General features: G+C 40.6%; 2 protein-coding genes across 2 annotated transcripts; one reads left to right on the top strand and one right to left on the bottom strand.

Annotated features, from left to right (window-relative positions):
- Positions 1 to 116: 116 nt before the first annotated feature.
- On the top strand, positions 117 to 8,878 carry LOC6043515. Its single transcript, XM_001859437.2, has 3 exons — positions 117 to 237; positions 302 to 1,231; positions 7,927 to 8,878. Exons 2-3 carry the CDS (start codon positions 309 to 311, stop codon positions 8,768 to 8,770), a joined length of 1,767 nt encoding a protein of 588 aa, XP_001859475.2. The 5' UTR covers positions 117 to 237; positions 302 to 308; the 3' UTR covers positions 8,771 to 8,878.
- A 1,042-nt stretch (positions 8,879 to 9,920) lies between these two features.
- On the bottom strand, positions 9,921 to 22,302 carry LOC6043518 (esterase B1). Its single transcript, XM_038252754.1, has 5 exons — positions 21,759 to 22,302; positions 13,279 to 13,527; positions 12,287 to 13,202; positions 12,096 to 12,180; positions 9,921 to 10,509 (listed from the first exon to the last, which is right to left on the bottom strand). The coding sequence occupies exons 1-5, from the start codon at positions 21,954 to 21,956 to the stop codon at positions 10,266 to 10,268; spliced, it is 1,692 nt and encodes a 563-aa protein (XP_038108682.1). The 5' UTR covers positions 21,957 to 22,302; the 3' UTR covers positions 9,921 to 10,265.
- Positions 22,303 to 23,383: the final 1,081 nt, after the last annotated feature.

Raw genomic sequence — 23,383 nt, 5'->3', positions numbered from 1 at the left:
GTTTAATGAATAACATTCATTTATTTTCGATTTTCTTTAAATTTCATGATGACACACCTTTGGCAAACTGTATCATGCACACCTTCACGATTACAGACACTTTGCTGTTTGTGAAAATTCTTTTCAGTTGTCAGATTTCCAAGCCTGTTTGCGATCACCGAAGTGGATTGATTTATTTATTTGGTGGATTTTTATGTAAATTACATAATTATTTCGTAATCCAAGGACGATTAACAGGTGGGTTGAGGTGTAGGTTATCATTTAGGTGTGAAATAAGCTGAATTTGTTCTGATTTCAACAGTTCATCAATGGATCCCCCGACGGAACCCTCCAAGCCGGCACACGAATCTGAGGCGGACGCCGCGCTGGCAGCTTCTGCGGCCAACGCCGTCGAGCAGTGGCGCACCTACCAGAATGCGTACTACCTTTACCAGCAGCAACAGGCCGCGTACGAGCATTATATGATGAAGCAAGCAACGCTGACCAATCCGGAGGAACAGGCGGCGGCCTATAACCAGTATTTGGAGGCGCACCAGGGCTACCAGAAGCAGTTGGAGCAGTACGAGCAGCAAAAGTACTACCAGGAGTACTACGCGACGGGCGGACAACCTACGGTCACGACGGCGGCTGGCCCCGCTCCGGTTGGCTATCCGGTTCCTGCTCCGTACCAGCCTCCGCCGGTCATGCCCGTTCCACCAACCTACTCCACTCCGTTGGCCAACGTAGATCCGTTCTACAAGAAGGCCAAGGACCACTTCCGCGACCGGTCGCAGCTCAAGCGTCGCTCGGAGTCGTTCGAGAAGAAAACCAAGGTTTACACCACGACCACTTACTACGCCAACCCGGACGACGAGCAGCTGTTTCCGGCGGCGCTAAAGGCGCTCTTCAAGGACCTCGAGTGTAATCTCTGCATGAGTAAGATGAACTCGCACATCTCCGCCAACGTGCACTACCAGTCGAAGGTGCACGAGCGCAAGATCATCCAGTGGCTCAAGGAGTGGTGCGAAACGACCGGAACGCCGATGCCGGTGCGGGCCAAGCGCAAAGTGGTCGATATCGAGCCCGTGGGCCCCAACTCGTTGCGCTGCGAGGCGTGCGACCTGCCGCTGACGTCGATTCAGCACGCCAACCAGCATTACACCGGCAAGCGGCACCAGATGGTGGTGCGCGGCAAAAAGAACCCGGCCGGCCGGGGCTACTTCAACAAGGAGACGGGCACGTGGACGCGGACGTAAGTGATTTGAATTTTTGTTTTGAGGGATTTGAGACGAAAAGTCTGGGACGACTGTTTGGGGGAAAATTCCAGTAGCTGCAAAGTTCCGATGAAATCAAAATTGTGGTCGATAGATTCGTTATTCATGTTCTAATTCTGAAAAGAAAATTATTACATCTGGTTTGATTTGTGTATTTGTTTTGTTACGCAAAGCTGGTTTGTGTGCTCGCTAAAAAGCTTTTGATTTTCAAACAATTACGCCTGGTGAGTATGCAAACGGCTTTGATATTCGCAAGCTTCGATCAATGTTTTTTCAAAGCTTTTTAGTTCGATCACCAACCACAGCAGTGACACAAACCAAACCAATTTTTCGAGGATATTGAATTTGGGCAATTTGAGCGACTCACAGCTTTTATCAACATTTTCGAAACCCAGCAACTAAAGCCACGAATCGGTAATGCTGCGTATTTGAAGATGTCCTCGCCTGGACTCGTCGGACAGGAAAAGCTTTGGTTCGACGGCAAAATGCAAAGTGGTGGAACGAGGAAATTACGGCAACGGTGATGTTTCATAAGTTTGTGTATTCCGAAAGGTCTTCGATTGTGGCTTCATACCGTGGAACAACTTCATCTGACGAAGTGTGGTTGAAGAGATAGCAACAACTAGCACGGAATTCGACCGCAATGATCTTTTAATTTAGATGTTTTCGTAACTTTTATTTGCTAGAAAATCTAAATGACAACATTTGTTTTTATCATTTGATTCGAAATTGTTTTTGTTTTAGACTAACAGTTACACTTAATTGAATTCATTGAAAAAGAGGCAATGTTTAAAATTGTTTTCAAAATGCATTGACTTCAACTAAAATCGTGCTTCTCAAACACCGACGTGAATGTCAAGTATCTAATAACAAGCCATCTAATAGAATCCATTATGCTCTGAAGTAGTTGGTTAAACTTGCCGATCCGTAACAGGTTCAGGAAATATTAAACTTCTATGGAAAACCATTCCCTTTGGACCGTATTGCTTTTCAAAGAGCACAGGTGATACTCTTGTTTCCGTTTTTTTTTTGCAGTAGCGCCAAAATCTTCACTCGATTAGCTGTTGTGAACTTTATTTATATGAGCTTACCATAATTATCGCTGGTCATCAGTAAACTTAGATTCGGAGTGGCCTTAAAAACTGCTTTCTTGATAAATAAGCTTAGTCTAACGGTTCGTACTATTCACAAAACAACAATATACCAGTTACCTCGCTTTATACGTCATGTCTCCTCCGCGTGGAGGCAATACAACACTCGTCTAACTTAGGAGTTTATTTATTTTTTATTTCTCAACAGGCACTTTTTGCCCAAATGAACCTAATATTAAAACTACCAACTAAAACAATCGTCTCAACACTGATAAAAACTTAGACTTTAACACATTGCGGGACAAACTAACATCAAAAACATTGCAATATCATCTTCCGACGGAGTGTGGTAAAGGAAGCCACTACAGTTACTGCTTTTTCCGTTAGGCCGAGTTGAGGTCCGGGGGATTTGATGATTCGATTTGGAGAAAGTAAACCAACTTGAAAAATAGGTTTCTGTAGAAAAAAGAAGGTTTATGTATCGAAAATAAAGAAAACTTTCTCAGTACTTTTTGCCAGCAGTATTACAAACACAGTAAAACATTTCCTGAAAGCAGATAAAAATCATCCTGGATCTTAGAGAACAATGTAGAAAACCGCGATGTATTAGTTAGTAACGTTATCCAAAATAATCACTAAATGTCTAAATGTAAGTCTACTCTGAAAAAAAGTACTAAATTCCTAAATTCTAGGAAATTTGACTCCTTTCCTTATTAAGTAATCCAAAAAACCCGATTACTAAATAAGGAAAAGAGGCAAAATTCCTAGAATAAAGGAATTTGGTACTATTTTTTTTATTTCAGTGTAGATACAGCCATCCCTCATATTCGGAACAGTTTACAGATCGGCCAATGTTCAACAAATCACGGAAAATCGATAATTGAACATAATGATTTGCTTTTACCTTCATGTGAAAGCTTTTCTTGCGATTGATGTATAGACCGGCTGTATATTTTTACGTTTTATATCAAGTTTTTGAAGAAAAACATTGACCCTTGAAATCCACAAATTCGGAACACTTTTTTCTTAAGATGTAAACAATTTTTTTTTCGCTCCAGGAGTACTTATTTTTTACAAAATAATGACTTCACACTCTGAAACCAATAAAACTTATGCTTTGTAATGTTTTATGAATGGTCCGATAACTTTTTTTTGTAAAAATATCAGTTAAATTCAGGTGTTCCACAACTGATTCTATGACAATTTCCGGAATTCCATTTCCCGGAATGGACGTTTTCCGGAATGGACATTTCCCGGAATGGACGTTTTCCGGAATGGACATTATCCGGAATGGACGTTTTCCGGAATGGACAATTCCCGGAAAAAAAAAGTTTTTTTAGTTACCTGATTTGACAATGAATGGAATCTTGCCTACTCGCTTACTTGTGGTTAAGAATTATTAGGTTTGTACCCCGTTGGTTTGACCTAGTCACATTTAAGGAACTTGATATTTTGACAACAATATGAATGATAAATACATGAATGATAAAAAAATTCGGTAATGAACAAAAACATTGCTGAAAAATCAGTACCTGCATATCTGTCAAACTGAAATGTTACTTATGACTTATTGTTTGGATGCTGCCGAGAGAAAATCCTTTTTCAATCAAACATGTTGAGTTTTTTTTTTTTATTTTGTATTGTGATCTTTAGAAACCAATGTAAAAAAAAATGTTAATAACCAATGCCTCGATGCTAACCGCCTGTTTTTTAGGTTTGGGCGATTGATGAAATAAATGTATAAATAACAGTACTGGAAACATTTTCAATGACAAGCAAAATCAAATTTTGATAACTGAAATATCAGCAACGATTGCTGAATCTTCAGCAAATGATCTGTCAAACTGCAAAAGAAAATAACTGAATTTTCAGCAAAATAATTTGACATTTCTTGCAAGTGCCTAAATTTCAGTTGTTTTGACAACCATTTTACTGAAACTTCAGTAAATCATCTGGCAAAGTGGCAAATTTCAGTTAACTGAGAATTCAGTAAAATCTTAATTGCTGTATCGTTTACTGAAATTTCAGTAGATGAAAATTCAGTGAAACTTTACCGAATTTCAGCAAAAAAAAAAAAAAAAAATGATGGATATAAGACAAACACTACGTTTTTTAAATATTCTTTCACTGTTATGTTATATAAGAATTTTCCCTTTGTTAATCAGTGGACTTTTGTGACTAAATTCTACCAAATTTTATTATAAGACAGAATGTTTATTTTCAAAAAAGGGAAAACCTCAAGAAAGTAAAACAAAAATCAGAAAATCAATGTATAATGCGTACTTTCTTGAGATTTTCCCTTCTTTAAAATACACGATCTTTCATCAAAGTAATGGGACTTTATATAGGAATTTTCCCTTCTTTTGTTAATTCTACTAAATTTTAACGAAAAAAAAAGAACTCTGAACTATACAGAAGAATGTTTATTTTAAAAGAAGGGAAAACTTCTAGAAAATAAAAGCTTTCAGCTTGTGTTTTCTTGAGGTTTTCCCTTCTTTGAAAATGAACGATCTTTCATCAATGTGATGGGATTTCGTGTAAGAGATTTCCCTTCTTGTGTTAATCAGTTGACTTTTGTGACTGAATTCTACCAAATTTTATTATTAAGCAGAATGTATATTTTTAAAGTAGAGAAAACCTCAAGAAAGTACACGTTCTACTTGATTTTCTGAAGAGCTTTTTTGGAGGTTTTCCCTCGGGTTTTCCCTTCTTTGAGAATAATTATTTTATTTATAGTAAAATTTGGTAGAATTTAGTCCAATAGTTAACTGATAAACACATGAAGGGAAATCTCTTACGCGTAATCCCATCACATTGATGAAAGATCGTGTATTTTTAAAGAAGGGAAAACCTCAAGAAAATACACTTTATACTTTGATCTTATGAAAGCTTTTTGTTTTCTAGAGGTTTTCCCTTCTTTAAAAATAAACATTCTTCTGTATAGTTCAGAGTTCTTTTTTTTTTCGTTAAAATTTAGTGGAATTGACAAAAGAAGGGAAAATTCCCTTCTTTGAAAATAATCATTCTGCTTTATGGTAAAATTTGGTAGAATTTGGTCACAAAAGTCAACTGATTAACAAAAGAAGGGAAAATTCTTACATAACATCACATTGAAAGAATGTTAAAAACATCTAGTGTTTGTCTAATATCTGTCGATCTACATTGTCACATCTCGTGGAGGTTAATAAAGTATTGGTTCAATAGTCAACGCTTGCTTCTATAGAGCTATCTAAGCCCGATCTCACGCACACTAGCGTACCATTTGTTTTTACTGGCGGGTACAAATTTTAACCTAAAAACCCTTCGTGTACAAACACGAAATACATAAAAATAGTAAGATCGACAAAAAAGTTGCATTTTGCATCCTATTCACAAATTACTACAAAAGTGTTCCGAATTTGTGGGTGTTCCGAATATGTGGGATGACTGTACTTGAATTGTACGTCTGTGTCCGGGAAGCGCATTTATGCTGGAAAACTGAGTTTGGTCCGTCGAGATGCCTACTTTAGGGCTAGTACGCAGCTCGAAAGGAAAGGGGACAAGAACAAGTCGGAGCCCGGACGAAAGAAATGTTCAAGCGATACCTTTCGAAACCTTCCTGCAGCGGGTTCCGCGACGGTACGGATCTTCGGACGATGTTTGTCACTTCCCTGACTTCCCTCTAGAAATACAATCGCTTAGAGAACCGACCGTCGTCAAGCAATGGCGAACATGAGGCGCTGTGTGTCAGCGATCAAATTTCGTTTTCGGAAATGATCGCTGACAGAAAAGTTCTTTCAAATATAGAGCAGTCACATTCAGCGATAGATCCCTTTTCAAGCATTGGTTAGAATCATGCCATATTCAGTTGGACAAAACCTAGATTGGGGACACCGAATCTTGTCTCTTCTGACCGGAAATGTCAGAATTATGCCATCTCCGCTTGGAATCTGTTCCGTGTCTCCTAGTTCTGTTCTTTTTTTTTCAGGAATTGAACTAGAACTGAGACGGGTTTGTCCAGGAAATACAGATTTTTAGTTCGTGGGTTGAAACTAGTAGGGGTAATTCTCGTATGTTTGGCAGGTTAAGCACTCGCTCCTAACTCCATCCAATTTGCTTATTTTCACTATTTAAACAACTAATTTTGCAAAACTTTTGGTAGAAACTTGCTTGCTCACTTCTTATTGAGCTATTTATCACTCGAGTTCAGTTGAAAACGCTTTTAATTAGCTTTAATTGAATGTCAAAGTTCTGACCTGCCAACATTAGAGGCACGCTGGAATTAGATGCTGTTCCCCTAAGCGATGTAAAATCGAATTGCCAAAAGTGTAATTCCGTTTCTCCGCGCAAGGATGTTTTGAGAAAAACAATATATTCAATATTCGTCTAGTAATCCGAGCATAATATTTACCTTTTTGACAGTAGTGGTGGTGTGGTTTTGCCGTAGTCAAATGAATGAAACACTTCCATTCTAGCAGTTTTTACAAACAATCTATTCTACAATGTATTCCTTACGGGAGAACTGTCATTTCTTCCACTCGATCTCGACTCCGACACCGCCACTACTGTCAAAAAAGTAAATATTATGCTCGGATTACTATAGACAAATTGTGTAGATTTAAACATTTTGATTCTTTTTCAATTTTGATTGAAACTTTTCTGTCAATGTCTTTCACAGAAAAGTATTAGTCAAAATTGAAAAGTTGAAATAACGAGAAACGTCATGCCGTTGAAATAACAATAACGTCCCAACATATCGAATCTTCGTAATACAATTTTGATTGAACCCTCCGAAAACCGGGGCACACTCCTGGGTTCAGCGATACACTTTGTGCAGCCCAACAGGTTCTGATGGTTTTCGTTGGTAAGTACGCTCGAAGGACAAAATGGACCATCAAAACCGGTCCTGCCCCACAAAATGTACCGGCTGTCAATCCAGGTGTGTCCGCCCCCTCTCGTAATCCGGCCCTGCAGAAGCCTGAAACCACGTGTGGCGACGGTGCGCTCTCGCCATCATGACCCGGTAGATTTTTGTTTAACGCGAGCTGTTCGATCCTCACCGGAAGCCGGAAGCTCGATCGAAGCTGTGTGGACACAAACAAAATGACGGTGATCCGGTGCCGGTTAATGGCTTCGCACTAAGCGGCTTGAAGTGCGACACATCTTTTTTTTGACACACCTTTGTTTCCTGTCCTAACATTTCAGTGTGGAGCGAGCTCTTCTCATCGTCTGGAAAAGGGTGACTCGTTGAAGCGTCCGACGTCGACTGGACTGGTAAATGGAGCGCCGGGGGTTTTTGATACTGGTTGCCAGGACGCGGTCGAACGTCATCTCGAGAGATTTGAAATTATTTTTGATATGTAGACAGCAACAGCGGTTGATTTAGGCCGGGGTTGCTAACGTTAAAATGATGATGATTTTATCGTTATCGTCTTAGTGATAACGAGTTTACGATTAGCAACCTTGGTTTCGGGTCTCTGTGATATTTTGAAACTTGTAACAGCTGAACACAAATCAACTGTGCTGTTTGAGACAACTACATATCACTAGAAGGAACTCTTATAAATCAAATGTTTCTTTTTATATTCATTTCTTCACTCCAGTTCCAACGAAGTCATCGACGATGATCGCTTCGGCATTGGTTCGTCATTCAAGAACAAGGCCCACTTCAACGCTCGGGAGGCCAAGAAGGCAAAGCTGGAGCCGCCTCCGTCGCCGCCGAAGGAACTGATGGGAACTTCAACCGCCCCGACCACGATGGAAATCCCGGCAACCCCGGTCTACACCATGCCACCGACTCCGGTCTACGGTCAACCGCCGGCCACTCCGATGTACGGAGGTGTTCCTCCGCCGGCTACCCCTCTCTATCAAGCTCCACCGGCTGTGGTGGCCGCTCCGTCTTACCCTCCACCGCAGATCGCTCCAGGTTACGGCGCCGCCCCCGCCGTCTTCCAGACTCCTCCGCCAACCGTGCAAACCACTTCAGTTGATGCGGAAATTCTGCGCAAGGAAAGTGCCGACTGCGTTGACGCTTCCGGCGTGTTTTGTCTCGTTTGCCAGATTGGCGTTACGTCGAAAGCCGTAATGGAAACCCACCTGAAAGGGTCCAAACATCTCAAGAAGCTAAAAATGGTCGGTCGCATGGTGCCCCGGAAGGGCTCAGCCGCCACCGAAAGCATCCTGGAAACGCTGAACAAGCCGCCGCAGCAGAACGATTGGTCGCTGTACCGGATGCCGTCGGGCAAGTACTACTGCAAGTCGTGCAACTCGATCATGGCGGACGAGAAGCTGTTTTCGCAGCACTGGTACGGCAAGAAGCACAAGCTGAAGGTCAAGCAGGAGATGGAGGAGCTGTCGGGAAAGGCAGGGGGAGGGGAGGCCAAGGGCAAGTTTTACAACCGGCGCCCCTTCGGGAAGAATCGCTTTGTGCAGCCGCAGGCGCAGTAGGCTGGTGTAGCGCGAGGGGAATTGATTGATATGTATTCGATTTGAGATTGTGACAGTAAAGTTTTGCTTCGTGTTTGACATTCTTGGCGTAATAAATTATGAATAGCATTGTGTTGCAGAATCACTTGTTGAGAAATTCCCGATCTGTAATTTTGAAATAATATAGTCCTCCGTAGATTCGTCGTTCGCAACGAATGGAACACCGGAAGCGGAAAAGCAGGTAGGGTCCAAAGTATTCTGCCGGTCCAAGTCCCTTCGATGGGCGAAGGAGAAGGACACGCTCGCCAAGAGACTGTTCAAAGTCTTCTACAAAGCAGTAGATGCTCAAGTTGATGCCATGTACGCACTTGTTGACGGTGAGGTGGCGAATTCCATTGTGTCTACCCGGTGCCGATCTTCGTGTGGGTCCCCATTTCTTTCATTCTCGTTTGAATCTAGTAGAGCTGATGATTTGAATGGCCGCCGAGAAAAGAGGTCAAGCTCATCTCCTGCAAATGTGTCCTGATGAACAACCAAAGCCGTCCAACGCAAAAGCCAAGAAAAAAAAAAACAGAAATCACCAGCTTAGTCCCATCCTTTGGTGCAGACTCAAATACGCAGAATAAGCGATCAGCTCGAGCAAGAATTCAAACTCAGTGTAAATCGTGCCAAAATCGGAGGGTGTAGAAGTAGCAACAATGGCAATATGGCTCGTGATCACTTTGGACATAAGCGTCTCACTTGCAGATAAGGCTCACCTCATAAGCAGCACTGAGTTCAAACCGATTGGGTTCCGCTAAAATGTACTGTATTTGATTACTAATGCAATTGTACAACGAGTTCGAGAAGGAGATCAGGAGTGAATTTCCATTCATGCCTCCTTGTATTCATAACTAGTCGCGGGAGGAAGACACTAAGATCAAACGACAAACATCATCAAATTTTCGGCGCACGCAAAGAACCGCTTAAGCCGTTGCAAACTGTAGTTGTGATGAGTAAACAAAGGCGTCTTCATGGTTCAGCGTATTGGCAACTGTAAAGGATATCAATGAGAATACCATAACCAACACATCGTAAAACTTAACAGGATAAGCTTTTGAAAATGATGCGGACGTTTCGAAGCAAAAATCTCGAATATTCATGATTCACAGCAAGTCGAAAGATGTAATACTAATTGGTCGGAAAATTGTGTATTTTGAAGTATTCATGCTGAAATCAACCATCATGTCTGTTGTTATGTCGGAATTATAGTAGTACTTTTTAGATTTGTAAGTGAAAGGGTGTTGAATGTGACGTCGGTAATTGAAATGGCAGAAAGTAGATCACTTTCTCTGACAGTATCAATCGTTTGCCGTAACGTACGAAGTTCTGCAAGCAATCTGTCGATTTAAGAAATTGATTTCAGTTGAACAGAAGTTTTAAAAGAACTGGCGTCCCGTTTCACCTTAAAGATACTGAAAATGTTAATTACTCGCTTAAAGGGCACAAATAAACTACTTAACTTTAATATCTTATTCTAGTTTCGGTCACCGTTACCCCCTCCAACTTCCCCGTCGTACAAAAAGTCACACTCGAAGTAGTACAGACAGTCGAAAACGGTCCGCCACAGCCGGAAGTAGTAATTGGCCGGAACCTTGTCCCGCACCAGCCGGAGCCGCCGGTCGATGTTGAGGTACTTGCGGGCCTGCTGGGGGTTGGTCCGGTCGTTGTAAGGGTGCCATATTGTCTGATTGATTCGGCCATTGTTGGGCGTTGGATTTCTGAAAAAAAAAAATCAAAAAGCAAAAAAAGCAGTTTGAATACAAAGGAAACACAATCAAATCTCGGCGGGAGGTTGGAATCAAATGAGGGCGATGAAATATTTGCATTCAATAAATCACGAGGTACAGTGAAACCTCGATGGTCGGAAAATGATTGCTCTTGTTCAAACTGGCGTATCTAGAACATCAAACCAGCAAAGTTTTACTGTCAAAGCGGAACCGGAAGCAGCGTATGCGATCGAAAGCGTTTGTCATTTTGAAAAAAAGGAGTGGGATGTGTGAATAAAAATCCGACTCAAGGAGGGCGAATAAAGAAACCAAAAAGTGAATGGTAAATTTGGGTAATGGTTTGTGATCGAAGTGCTTTGGCAACATCGTCAGGGCCGGATGGGACGGGGAAGATATCTTCTTCAAGTGGTGGATTGAGCGGTGGATGCGACGAGCTGGGTGTATTTGGATTTCGTGTTTCTTTTCTTCTTTTTTCATCTGTATTATAATATGCATGAAATTGGCTGTAAAAGTACGGCATTTCTTGAAATGAGTTCTATTGTGTGATGAGGGCGAAGAACGTGCTTGAGGATTTCATAGCTCTTCAGTATTGTCGAATAATAAACCGCGATTGGTAAATCGGCAATGATAGCATGACAATGGAATTTTCACAGTGAGTGCATGGAATTGTGAGCAATCTAATGTTTTTTTCTTCGATTGAAAAGATTGTTTGTTGGTGTTGCTGGTTTGGATATTTTTTCCCTTTTCTCACCTGCCAAATTACAAATTTGGCAATGTATTTGAACCTAAATGCTAATTTTTCAAATGCAAATTCAAATAAAATATAAAAAATACAAAAATCCAAAAATACAAAAATACAAAATTACAAAAATACAAAAATACAAAAATACAAAAATACAAAAATACAAAAATACAAAAATGCAAAAATACAAAAATACAAAAATAAAAAAAAAAAACAAGAATACAAAAATACAGAAATACAGAAACACAAAATACAAAAATACAAAAATATAAAAATACAAAAATACAAAAATACAAAAATACAAAAGTACAAAAATACCACCTTTTCTTGACGATTTACCCCAAATTTGGACTGTAAAATTTCTGACAACCGGTTGATTTGTTCAATCAACCGTGAAATGCACACAAAACGCAGATTCCGTCTGTCGCCGTCGCCATTGACTTCCTTGTGTGTACTCAACCTGTTTAGATTATTCCTGCTCGCGAGCCAAAGTGGTTCCGGAGAGTCAATTGATTGAATTTCGCGCGTGATTGATTATACCGAGTTTGGGGCCGGCGTTGGTCCTGGCCCTCGGATGATTGCCCCTTAACGCGCGGCATTTTCAACGGGGTGAGATTCTATTTGCTATGCAGATTGAAGTTAGAGGGAGCAAACAGCAACCACCCTTCCCCGTAAAAAAAAAAGAAGAAATCCCTTAACCAAATACGATTTATATGCAGATTCGCTTGGCCGCGAAGGTGTGAAAAGCAATTCCGTGGAACGTGGTGTGAAATATGAATGATTGATTAATGGCCTGCTCCCGTTTCTGGGACGCGGGGGTTGAGAGGGGACTTACCCGGTTTTGATAAAGTTGGTCCACAGCCGGACCATGCGGCGTTGCGTTTTCACCGATCTTTGGATGAGCGAGTTGTTGAGACGGCCTGTCAAAGTTGGCGGAAAAAATTTGACACATTAGGGTAAAATAGGAAGCCTGTAGCGACTCGAGTTTTATTAACAAAGTAGTGATTAAGCTTGACCCCCACTCACCTTCCGTAATGAGGCTCCGGTAGTTGTGCGGCGTGAACAGGTACCCGAGGTCATCGCCGTGCATGGCGCCGGGCATCCGATGTGCAATCGATGACCTGTAGTAGACGTTTTTGGCATACCCGAACGGGCCATCAAACGCAAACTGGTACCGATAGATGGGAGCGCGAAAGTGGCGCGAGGCATGCTCCACAAAGAACTGCAGGCCGTAACTGAAGTCAGCAAAGCTCGCCAGCTTTCGGTAGAAGGTCGCCGCAGTCCGGTTCCCACCCCGGCGTCGTTCCAGATAGTCCACGAGCCGTTCGTACGTGGTGGCGTTGTCATTTGGATAATTGGATTGAGCCATATCAAATCGACGCTGATTGAATAGATTCTGGTGCTCAACCGCGGTGCTTCCGACAAGCAGCGGGACGTCGCTGACCGGGGCCATCGTCCTGGCCAGCTCGTACGCATTTCGGGGAGCATAAATCGGATCTCCGCTCGGCATGTAGCACACGTAGCTGACTGTGAAGTAGTAAAATTTAAGCCCGTCAATCGGGACCATAAATTTCGCCGGGCGCGCTTTCAGCTCTTCCTTGGTTGTGGCGTCAATTTGCTTGAGATACTGATTGCTGCACCACTCCGCCTTGAAATTGTACGCCCACGGTTGACTCATCGTTCCACTCATGGCTATTACCCGCTGGAACAATCCCTTCGATGCCTCCGAGTAGAGGTGGTACGTGGCTGCCGCCGAACCCGCACTCCACCCAACCAACGTGACTCGCCTCGGATCACCGCCGAATCGTCTAATGTTACGACTGACCCACCGAAGGGCATCCGTTTGGTCCCGCAAGCCCAGATTCGGCGAAATGTCTAAATCATCGACGCCCAGAAAACCGAACGAGGCCAGCCGATAATTGAATGTAACCACGATAACATCCTGCAATTATGGAACACACCGAGAATTAGAGCAATTTCTCATGGTTAGGGTGGTTCATGCTAGTAGGAATCCTCACCTCGTCCAGCAGAAACTCCGGCCCGTAGATGTCGGTTTCGGACGAGCCCTCGGTGAAGCTTCCGCCGTGGATCCACACCAGCACCGGCATTATGGGGCGGGGCCGCTTGCTGACGCGGACGTACGTGGTGTACACGTTAAGGCCGAGGCAGTCCTCGCTGCCAACGATGCGACCGTTCAGGTCCTGAACGCACGGCTCGGCCACCCGGTCGAACGTGGCCGATCCGTCGAAGACGAAAGGGACGGGATCCTGGTGGAATGGGTTGTGCAATTCAATGATTTATACATTGCGTGGGATTTCAATAATTTAAATTATTTTTTAGAAGCGTTTTTCAGGGTGGCCACTTAATTCTGGAAATCGGGAAATCAAGCAAACATGCTTAAAAAATTGGTTCGTAAATAATATAAACCCAAAATACCATCATTAGGGGTGAGATTGGGTCATACAAATTTCAGCGTTTTTTGTATGACCCAATCTCACCCCTCAGACCCAATGTCACCCCTATGGAAAATGAATTTGAAAATAGATCTTAATTTAAACGATTATGATAAGGAGCAATTCCTCATCAAATCGGGAATATTTCTGGTTCTTTTGTACCCCACCCTCTCCGATTTCAATGAAACTTTGTAGACATGTTATCCTAGGTCTATATAAGCCATTTTTGTGTATATGGAACCAATTGTACTCGGAAATAACAATTGAGAAGGGCGTAAGTTATTTAAATATTTTTGAATTTTGTAATTTAAAAATTTCTGTATCTCGAAGCCATTGCATCGTATCAAAAAGAAGTGCAAGACAAACATGTAGGAAATTGGACGGTCTTTCTACAAAAATACACTGAAATAAAAATACACGCCACTTCTATGAGATTTTTAAATTTTCAAATTTAAAAGGTATATTTTAAGGTGATGTCACGATTTTTTTCGTTCAAAATTTTTGAGGAAATAGGCTAAGATGTTAAAAAAAGACTCACGAAAAATGCAGGATGCTATCAAAAACAAAAATCAAATTATTCGCTCTACAGCATTGCCTTGGCGTTCTCGATTGCGAGATTCCTACTCGAAACTAGGTGTTCGAAGGCTTGATTGTTGAGGCAATTGCAAACCTCTTTTTACACCTTAGCTTCCATCCACCCCGGGATTCGAACTGACGACCTTTGGATTGTTAGTCCAACTGCCTACCAGCGACTCCACCGAGGCAGGACCCAGGGAGACGACTCCTACACCTGGACTGAGCTAACGACCTAACCTTTTTTAGGTTAGTCCGGGACCAACATTTACTTCCCTTCCGACGGAAGGCGTGATCAGACAAATCTCGTCTCGAAAAATGCCACCGGGACCGTCTGGGATCGAACCCAGGCCGACTGGGTGAGAGGCAATCACGCTTACCCCTACACCACGGTCCCGGATGCTATGTCCCTCCTAAAAAAATACAAAAAATATTTAAACTACTTAAACTGTTTTTTTGAAAAGTGGTCTTAACGTCAAAATTTTGAAAAACCGATAATGGGAATCGATTACCCAGACAATTTTACAATGAAGGTTCCATATTGACCATTGTCCTCTTTCTAATCCTTGTGAATATACAGCGGTTTTAAAAATAAAAAATGTTGAAAAAATAGGATTTTTTTAGTTTTTCGGCAATTTCTTTATGACAAACTTGATTTTTCAGTCTAGTAAATAGTTTTACCTGAAAGCTCGTCAAATTTCCCATAAGTATGTCTTTGAGAGAAAAACCATTCGGCCCAGACGAACTATTTAAAAAAAAAATCAAAATGCACGTGATTCTGGGGACCCCAAACCTTAAGCTTCCCCTCGAGTTGAGCCTGCGCAGACATTTTTTTCATTTTTGTAGGTCAGCAAAATCAGTTAAACTAATGAAGTTTTCAAAAATTAAATTCAAGATATTTTTTAAGGGTATTACAAATATGTTTAAACAATTTGTATCTTCAAACATTGAATGGTATAACATGGATTTGAAAAAATACTGGATTTTTGATAAAATCATCAAAACATTGAAATACTGACATTCTGATAAATCGATTACACTACTCGACAAAACAAAACTTGTGTCAAGGGATTGACGATATCTCATCGGTTCCTCAGAGAAAAGGCATCCCCGAATCCGATGCAATCGACAGAATTTGATTTTATGTCCACGCGGACTGACGAGAAGCTGGTAAATTTTTTAACATAAAAAATCGAACAATTTAAAAAAACTTGCGTCTCCTCCCAACTATATGAGCCATCTACAAAAATATGGAGGCGCCTGGTGCATAGCCATTTCCTTTAAGCACAACGGAAACAACCAATACAAATGTATAAAAAAGTTGTCAAGTTCGGGGGTCCACAGCTAGCATTTTTTGTACGATTATAAAAATAAATATTAAAAGTTTAAAATTAAAATATTTGAAAAACATTTTTTTTAAATATATTTGTTTACTAAAATTTTATGTTTCTCAAAGGTCTATGGGTACTTCGGGATGTCCATGGAAATCCAAGGACTCCCTAGAGTTAAGATCTATGAGTCTACCGCCGTAACAAGCAAGAGGTCGTCGGATTTTGACCCCGGATTATGTGCGTATAGCATCAGTGGATATGGTAGACTACTATATGAATGTAATGGGATGTACATGGTCATCCAAGGACTCCCTGGAGTTAAGATCTACGAGTCTACCGCCGTAACAAGCAAGAGGTCGTCGGATTTTGACCCCGGATTATGTGCGTATAGCATCAGTGGATATGGTAGACTACTATATGAATGTAATGGGATGTCCATGGTCATCCAAGGACTCCCTGGAGTTAAGATCTACGAGTCTACCGCCGTAACAAGCAAGAGGTCGTCGGATTTTGACCCCGGATCATGTGCGTATAGCACCAGTGGATATGGTAGACTACTATATGAATGTAATGGGATGTCCATGGTCATCCAAGGACTCCCTGGAGTTAAGATCTACGAGTCTACCGCCGTAACAAGCAAGAGGTCGTCGGATTTTGACCCCGGATCATGTGCGTATAGCACCAGTGGATATGGTAGACTACTATATGAATGTAATGGGATGTCCATGGTCATCCAAGGACTCCCTGGAGTTAAGATCTACGAGTCTACCGCCGTAAAGCAAGAGGTCGTCGGATTTTGACCCCGGATTATGTGCGTATAGCATCAGTGGATATGGTAGACTACTATATGAATGTAATGGGATGTCCATGGTCATCCAAGGACTCCCTGGAGTTAAGATCTACGAGTCTACCGCCGTAACAAGCAAGAGGTCGTCGGATTTTGACCCCGGATCATGTGAGTATAGCATCAGTGGATATGATAGACTACTATATGAATGTAATGGGATGTACATGGTCATCCAAGGACTCCCTGGAGTTAAGATCTACGAGTCTACCGCCGTAACAAGCAAGAGGTCGTCGGATTTTGACCCCGGATCATGTGCGTATAGCACCAGTGGATATGGTAGACTACTATATGAATGTAATGGGATGTCCATGGTCATCCAAGGACTCCCTGGAGTTAAGATCTACGAGTCTACCGCCGTAACAAGCAAGAGGTCGTCGGATTTTGACCCCGGATCATGTGCGTATAGCACCAGTGGATATGGTAGACTACTATATGAATGTAATGGGATGTCCATGGTCATCCAAGGACTCCCTGGAGTTAAGATCTACGAGTCTACCGCCGTAACAAGCAAGAGGTCGTCGGATTTTGACGCCGGATCATGTGCGTATAGCATCAGTGGATATGGTAGACTACTATATGAATGTAATGGGATGTACAAGGTCATCCAAGGACTCTCTGGAGTTAAGATCTACAATCGATGTAAAGTTATCGAAATATTTAAGTTTGAACGATGAACAAAAGTCCTTGCTTACCACTTTAGCCAAACGGCGACCTCTTTTTTGTTACGGCGGTAGACTCGTAGATCTTAACTCCAGGAGCCCAACACATTTATATAGTAGTCTACCATATCCACTGATGCTATACGCACATGATCCGGGGTCAAAAGCCGATGACCTCTTGTTTGTTACGGCGGTAGACTCGTAGATCTTAACTCCAGGGAGTCCTTGGATGACCATGGACATCCCATTACATTCATATAGTAGTCTACCATATCCACTGGTGCTATACGCACATGATCCGGGGTCAAAATCCGACGACCTCTTGCTTGTTACGGCGGTAGACTCGTAGATCTTAACTCCAGGGAGTCCTTGGATGACCATGTACATCCCATTACATTCATATAGTAGTCTACCATATCCACTGATGCTATACGCACATAATCCGGGGTCAAAATCCGACGACCTCTTGCTTGTTACGGCGGTAGACTCGTAGATCTTAACTCCAGGGAGTCCTTGGATGACCATATACATCCCATTACATTCATATAGTAGTCTACCATATCCACTGATGCTATACTCACATGATCCGGGGTCAAAATCCGACGACCTCTTGCTTGTTACGGCGGTAGACTCGTAGATCTTAACTCCAGGGAGTCCTTGGATGACCATGGACATCCCATTACATTCATATAGTAGTCTACCATATCCACTGGTGCTATACGCACATGATCCGGGGTCAAAATCCGACGACCTCTTGCTTGTTACGGCGGTAGACTCGTAGATCTTAACTCCAGGGAGTCCTTGGATGACCATATACATCCCATTACATTCATATAGTAGTCTACCATATCCACTGATGCTATACTCACATGATCCGGGGTCAAAATCCGACGACCTCTTGCTTGTTACGGCGGTAGACTCGTAGATCTTAACTCCAGGGAGTCCTTGGATGACCATGTACATCCCATTACATTCATATAGTAGTCTACCATATCCACTGATGCTATACGCACATAATCCGGGGTCAAAATCCGACGACCTCTTGCTTGTTACGGCGGTAGACTCGTAGATCTTAACTCCAGGGAGTCCTTGGATGACCATATACATCCCATTACATTCATATAGTAGTCTACCATATCCACTGATGCTATACTCACATGATCCGGGGTCAAAATCCGACGACCTCTTGCTTGTTACGGCGGTAGACTCGTAGATCTTAACTCCAGGGAGTCCTTGGATGACCATATACATCCCATTACATTCATATAGTAGTCTACCATATCCACTGATGCTATACTCACATGATCCGGGGTCAAAATCCGACGACCTCTTGCTTGTTACGGCGGTAGACTCGTAGATCTTAACTCCAGGGAGTCCTTGGATGACCATGGACATCCCATTACATTCATATAGTAGTCTACCATATCCACTGGTGCTATACGCACATGATCCGGGGTCAAAATCCGACGACCTCTTGCTTGTTACGGCGGTAGACTCGTAGATCTTAACTCCAGGGAGTCCTTGGATGACCATGTACATCCCATTACATTCATATAGTAGTCTACCATATCCACTGATGCTATACGCACATAATCCGGGGTCAAAATCCGACGACCTCTTGCTTGTTACGGCGGTAGACTCGTAGATCTTAACTCCAGGGAGTCCTTGGATGACCATATACATCCCATTACATTCATATAGTAGTCTACCATATCCACTGATGCTATACTCACATGATCCGGGGTCAAAATCCGACGACCTCTTGCTTGTTACGGCGGTAGACTCGTAGATCTTAACTCCAGGGAGTCCTTGGATGACCATGGACATCCCATTACATTCATATAGTAGTCTACCATATCCACTGGTGCTATACGCACATGATCCGGGGTCAAAATCCGACGACCTCTTGCTTGTTACGGCGGTAGACTCGTAGATCTTAACTCCAGGAGTCCTTGGATGACCATGTACATCCCATTACATTCATATAGTAGTCTACCATATCCACTGATGCTATACGCACATAATCCGGGGTCAAAATCCGACGACCTCTTGCTTGTTACGGCGGTAGACTCATAGATCTTAACTCTAGGGAGTCCTTGGATTACCATGGACATCCCGAAGTACCCATAGACCTTTGAGAAACATAAAATTTTAGTAAACAAATATATTTAAAAAAATGTTTTCAAATATTTTAATTTTAAACTTTTAATATTTATTTTTATAATCGTACAAAAATGCTAGCTGTGGACCCCGAACTTGACAACTTTTTTATACATTTGTATTGGTTGTTTCCGTTGTGCTTAAAGGAAATGGCTATGCACCAGGCGCCTCCATATTTTTGTAGATGGCTCATATAGTTGGGAGGAGACGCAAGTTTTTTTAAATTGTTCGATTTTTTATGTTAAAAATTTACCAGCTTCTCGTCAGTCCGCGTGGACATAAAATCAAATTCTGTCGATTGCATCGGATTCGGGGATGCCTTTTCTCTGAGGAACCGATGAGATATCGTCAATCCCTTGACACAAGTTTTGTTTTGTCGAGTAGTGTTATTAGTACTTATCGATTAAATTTAATACCGAAATTTACGAAATAAGAAAGGGGGAAAAAAATTGAAAAAGATAAACTAGATATTTTGAAATTCTTTAAAATGATAACTGTAACTACGTTAAAAGCGTTATTTTAAAAAAATACAAGATGAAGTATAAAATTTATAATTTTTTCCTCTTTACCATCCCTTTTTATTTCCAGCATTTTTTTTCAAATTATCGTTGAAATTATATGTATTGTTACGTTTTGAGGTATTTCTTAAAGACCGATAATTTATGTTTTCTTTCTGAATCAAAATAATCATTGCTTCTATTTTTAAGTAACTTTTAAATATGTCTTGTTGAGTTTCTTGTTTGATTTATTTAATTTATTTAGAAATGTTGTTCAATGGTTAATATCGAGAAATTAAAAGTGCAACATGGAGTTAAAGTTTCTGTCAAGCTGCTGTGAAGTTTACCATGACAGCTGCGAAAGTTTCACTCGATTTTACCGGCTCACATCTCTCTCTCTTTAATTTCTCGATTGACTTTTTAAAACTGTCTTTGATTTGAAATCATTGTCCGGTAAGAAATGCCTTTTATTTTAGGTTCTGGAAAAGTCGGGAACTTGAAAATGGAATGTGAGTGGTCACCATGGTTTTTACTTAAATTATGTGTTCTTTGTTTAGGCTGTTGCAAATATTTTTCGAAGTTTTTGTCTCCCGCCCCCCTCCTCCCTAAAAAAGGTTCGAAAAATAAAGGAGCAAAAAAAAATAAATAAATGTAATTTTAGTGCAATTGATATCACTTCAAAATGATTTAAAATGCCTTTCCCTGATTTTATACACGCAGAAAAATATTTTGTAGAATCAGTTTGGTTTGATTCAACAAAATTTTTGTTGAATATAATCAACGCCGATTTTGCGTTGAAACAAATCTTGATTTTCTCAATTCCACAAAAATCTATTGTTGTTTTGAAAAAGTTGCTTTGACGTTTAGCGTTGATTCAACAAAAACCTTGATTTTCGAATCAACAAAACGTTTTGTTGATTCAAATAAGCCTTATTTTTCTGCGTGTAATAAGACTTTCAAGTTCCATTGAAAAAAAAAAATAATTAACCCAAAAATGACGAAATTTTGGTCACAGTGCAAACAATGATCGAGCTCGAGCTTTAAAAGCCCTCCAAAATATGTTTGCAACATATCGAGCGGTCAGTAAAAAAATACCAGCTAAAAGTCGCCTGGCAAATTAATTATGCTAGAAAGAGATAGCAAATCTGTTGCAAACAATCCCTCAGCTGCCATGTAAACATATCAAGCAAAACAATGCAAATGGGACAAAGCCGCAGTGTAATCAAACAGTCTGTCCTGCTAATGTTAGTGGATGTTTACGTTAGGAACGAGCAGAACAGTCTCTTTGTTTACACTTTGGCTTTGGCCCATTTATATTGTTTTGCTTGATATTTTGAATTTGTTGGAAAATTTATGAAAAGAATTATTATTTTAAACATGTTTGTTTTAATTCAAAAGTATTTTGAGTTTTTGTTAAGTTGTTAGAAAACTTTTTCAGCTTTAAAAAAACATTTTTTGTAGGAATGCTTGTCCTTTATAAAGTTGTTTTTAATTGAAAAATATAGATAATTTTTAAAAATGCCTTCAAAATGCCTTTAACTTGAATATGGAGTACTTCACCAAAAAAAAATGTAGTTTCATTTTCGATTGCAAATTTATATTTATTTTTATGATAAGTTTAAAAAATCTAGAAATGCTAGATGTTGCACCTCCCTTACAACGCAACAACTTAAACGCAGCGTGAAAGAGTATATTTTATTTTTATTTCGAAAATGAAAAATTACTTATTTTGGGATTTCATCTTTTAAATAGAAAAATATTATTTTTTCCGTATGCCTATTTTTTCATTAAAGTCCTAATCATATCCTACAACTTTAACAAAGACCTCAAATCGATAAGAAAATCCATTCTCAACATATAGATTTTTTAATATTCACATACCTATTTTGTTTTACCAAATTAAAATGAAAATCTAGTGAAATTTGTGAATTATTCTTCTTTTTTTGCTTGTATTATTTTTTGTTGATATCCAACATACTTCAAACCTTAGCTCCCCCAGCGGTGGCTGGGCATAAGGAATGCCCAAGTACGCACAGTACAACCGGTTGGTAAACGTTTCCTTGAGCAGCCCCACGCCAATTCCGTAGTCAAATTTTGCCACACACCGAGGACCACCGGCATTTGCAAAATTCAGCAAAGCCAACATCAACGCCGAGATGAGTAGCCTGATCTTCATTTTGATGTCAACCAATTTTCATATTTTACAAGTTTTACACAGTTTTAAGAATTTCTGGAATCAGCTTAATACGACACTCCATAAACACTTGTACTAGAACGGTTTGAACGATCTTCCCAACTGCTGCTACGGTACTGCAACGCAAACGGGACGTTTGTTCCGCGAAATGCAGTTTCACCGATTGTCTAATTGAGGCAGTTTAATTGGCCGCGCGCGAACTGCATTCGCGAAATTACTATTCATTCGCGAAGCCACCGTCCAAAGGGTCAGTACTGGATTTGTTTTCAGCATAAACAGCCCAAGTGCACTGCACACTAATCGTGCTCAAGTCGTTGCGAACTGGCGAATCGATTGGAACTGCTGTTGTCAGGAGTTGAGCCTTTTATAAACGTCGGCGGCGACCAACAGTCTGCGGTGGACGTAACCGGAATAAACCGAAACACTACACAGAGCCGGCTGGTGTGGCAGGTCCCACGGGGGCCAATTTGGACGGAGCAGTTCGTTATCAAGTGACTGGATTGAAATGTACGTTGTGGAGCTTAGTATTTTATTTAGGGGATCAGTTTTGCATTGCAGTCTGGTATTTGGTTTTCTGGTATTGAAACCAAATCTCTAAAAAATATCTGTTTAAATGCTAATTTTTATTTTTAGCCCAATTCAAGTCAAATGTAGTGATATATTTTGAAACTGAGTGTACCGTTTAATCATATTACTATTTATTACCAACAAACATACACGAACGGATTTAATGGTTTTGCGCTTAAATCTTGGACAATTGCTTTAAGTACCTACTCAGCGTTGTAGTGATAAAAACGGTTGTCGTATTATGAACAGTAACTTTATAAGTAGGGTTAGTGAATTATCACAGTTTCGCGGACAGCGTAAAATTCGTAAGATTTAAGGAGTAAGAAAAGCTGAGAAAATTCTCTATATTTTGCGATTTTGAACTTTGTTAATACGACCCTTAGTTGCTGAGATATGCATGGCAAAAGTGTTTAAAAACAGGAAAATTGATGTTTTCTGAGTCTCACCCAAACAACCCACCGTTTTCTAATGTCGATATCTCAGCACATAATGATCCGATTAACAATGTTAAAATATGAAATATTCGTGAAATTTTACGATCTTTTCGAAAAAATAGTTTCTTTATAATATAATAATTTTAAAACCAAGACTAACATTTTAAATGGCGTAATATTTAATATCAAAAAATAAAAAAAAATAAAAATAGTGTTTTTTTGCAAATCAAGTTTTAGTAACAAAAAGTTAAATAATTTTTTTTTTCGTGTAGTCCTTATCCATACCTAAAACTTTGCTCAAGACACCAAATCGATTAAAAAAATCCTTCAAAAGATACAGATTTTTGAATTTTCATACATCGTTTTTGTATGGACGGCTGCCAAATTTACATGGAAAATTATATGGAC

Source organism: Culex quinquefasciatus, chromosome 2 (genome assembly GCF_015732765.1).
Source record: "Culex quinquefasciatus strain JHB chromosome 2, VPISU_Cqui_1.0_pri_paternal, whole genome shotgun sequence".
Taxonomy (NCBI): Eukaryota; Metazoa; Arthropoda; class Insecta; order Diptera; family Culicidae; genus Culex; species Culex quinquefasciatus.
This window is presented reverse-complemented; position numbering and strand designations above follow the sequence as displayed.

What these genes read in the sequence shown, in the direction of transcription:
- LOC6043515 (XM_001859437.2), top strand. Translation starts at nt 309, where the DNA reads ATGGATCCCCCGACGGAACCCTCCAAGCCGGCACACGAATCTGAGGCG. An exon ending in ACGGGCACGTGGACGCGGAC is followed by an intron (nt 1,232 to 7,926) that starts GTAAGTGATTTG and finishes TCTTCACTCCAG; the next exon opens with TTCCAACGAAGTCATCGACG.
- LOC6043518 (XM_038252754.1), bottom strand. Translation starts at nt 21,956, where the DNA reads ATGAAGATCAGGCTACTCATCTCGGCGTTGATGTTGGCTTTGCTGAAT. An exon ending in TGGGGGAGCTAAGGTTTGAA is followed by an intron (nt 13,528 to 21,758) that starts GTATGTTGGATA and finishes CCATTCCACCAG; the next exon opens with GATCCCGTCCCTTTCGTCTT. An exon ending in ACCAACTTTATCAAAACCGG is followed by an intron (nt 10,510 to 12,095) that starts GTAAGTCCCCTC and finishes TTTTTTTTTCAG; the next exon opens with AAATCCAACGCCCAACAATG.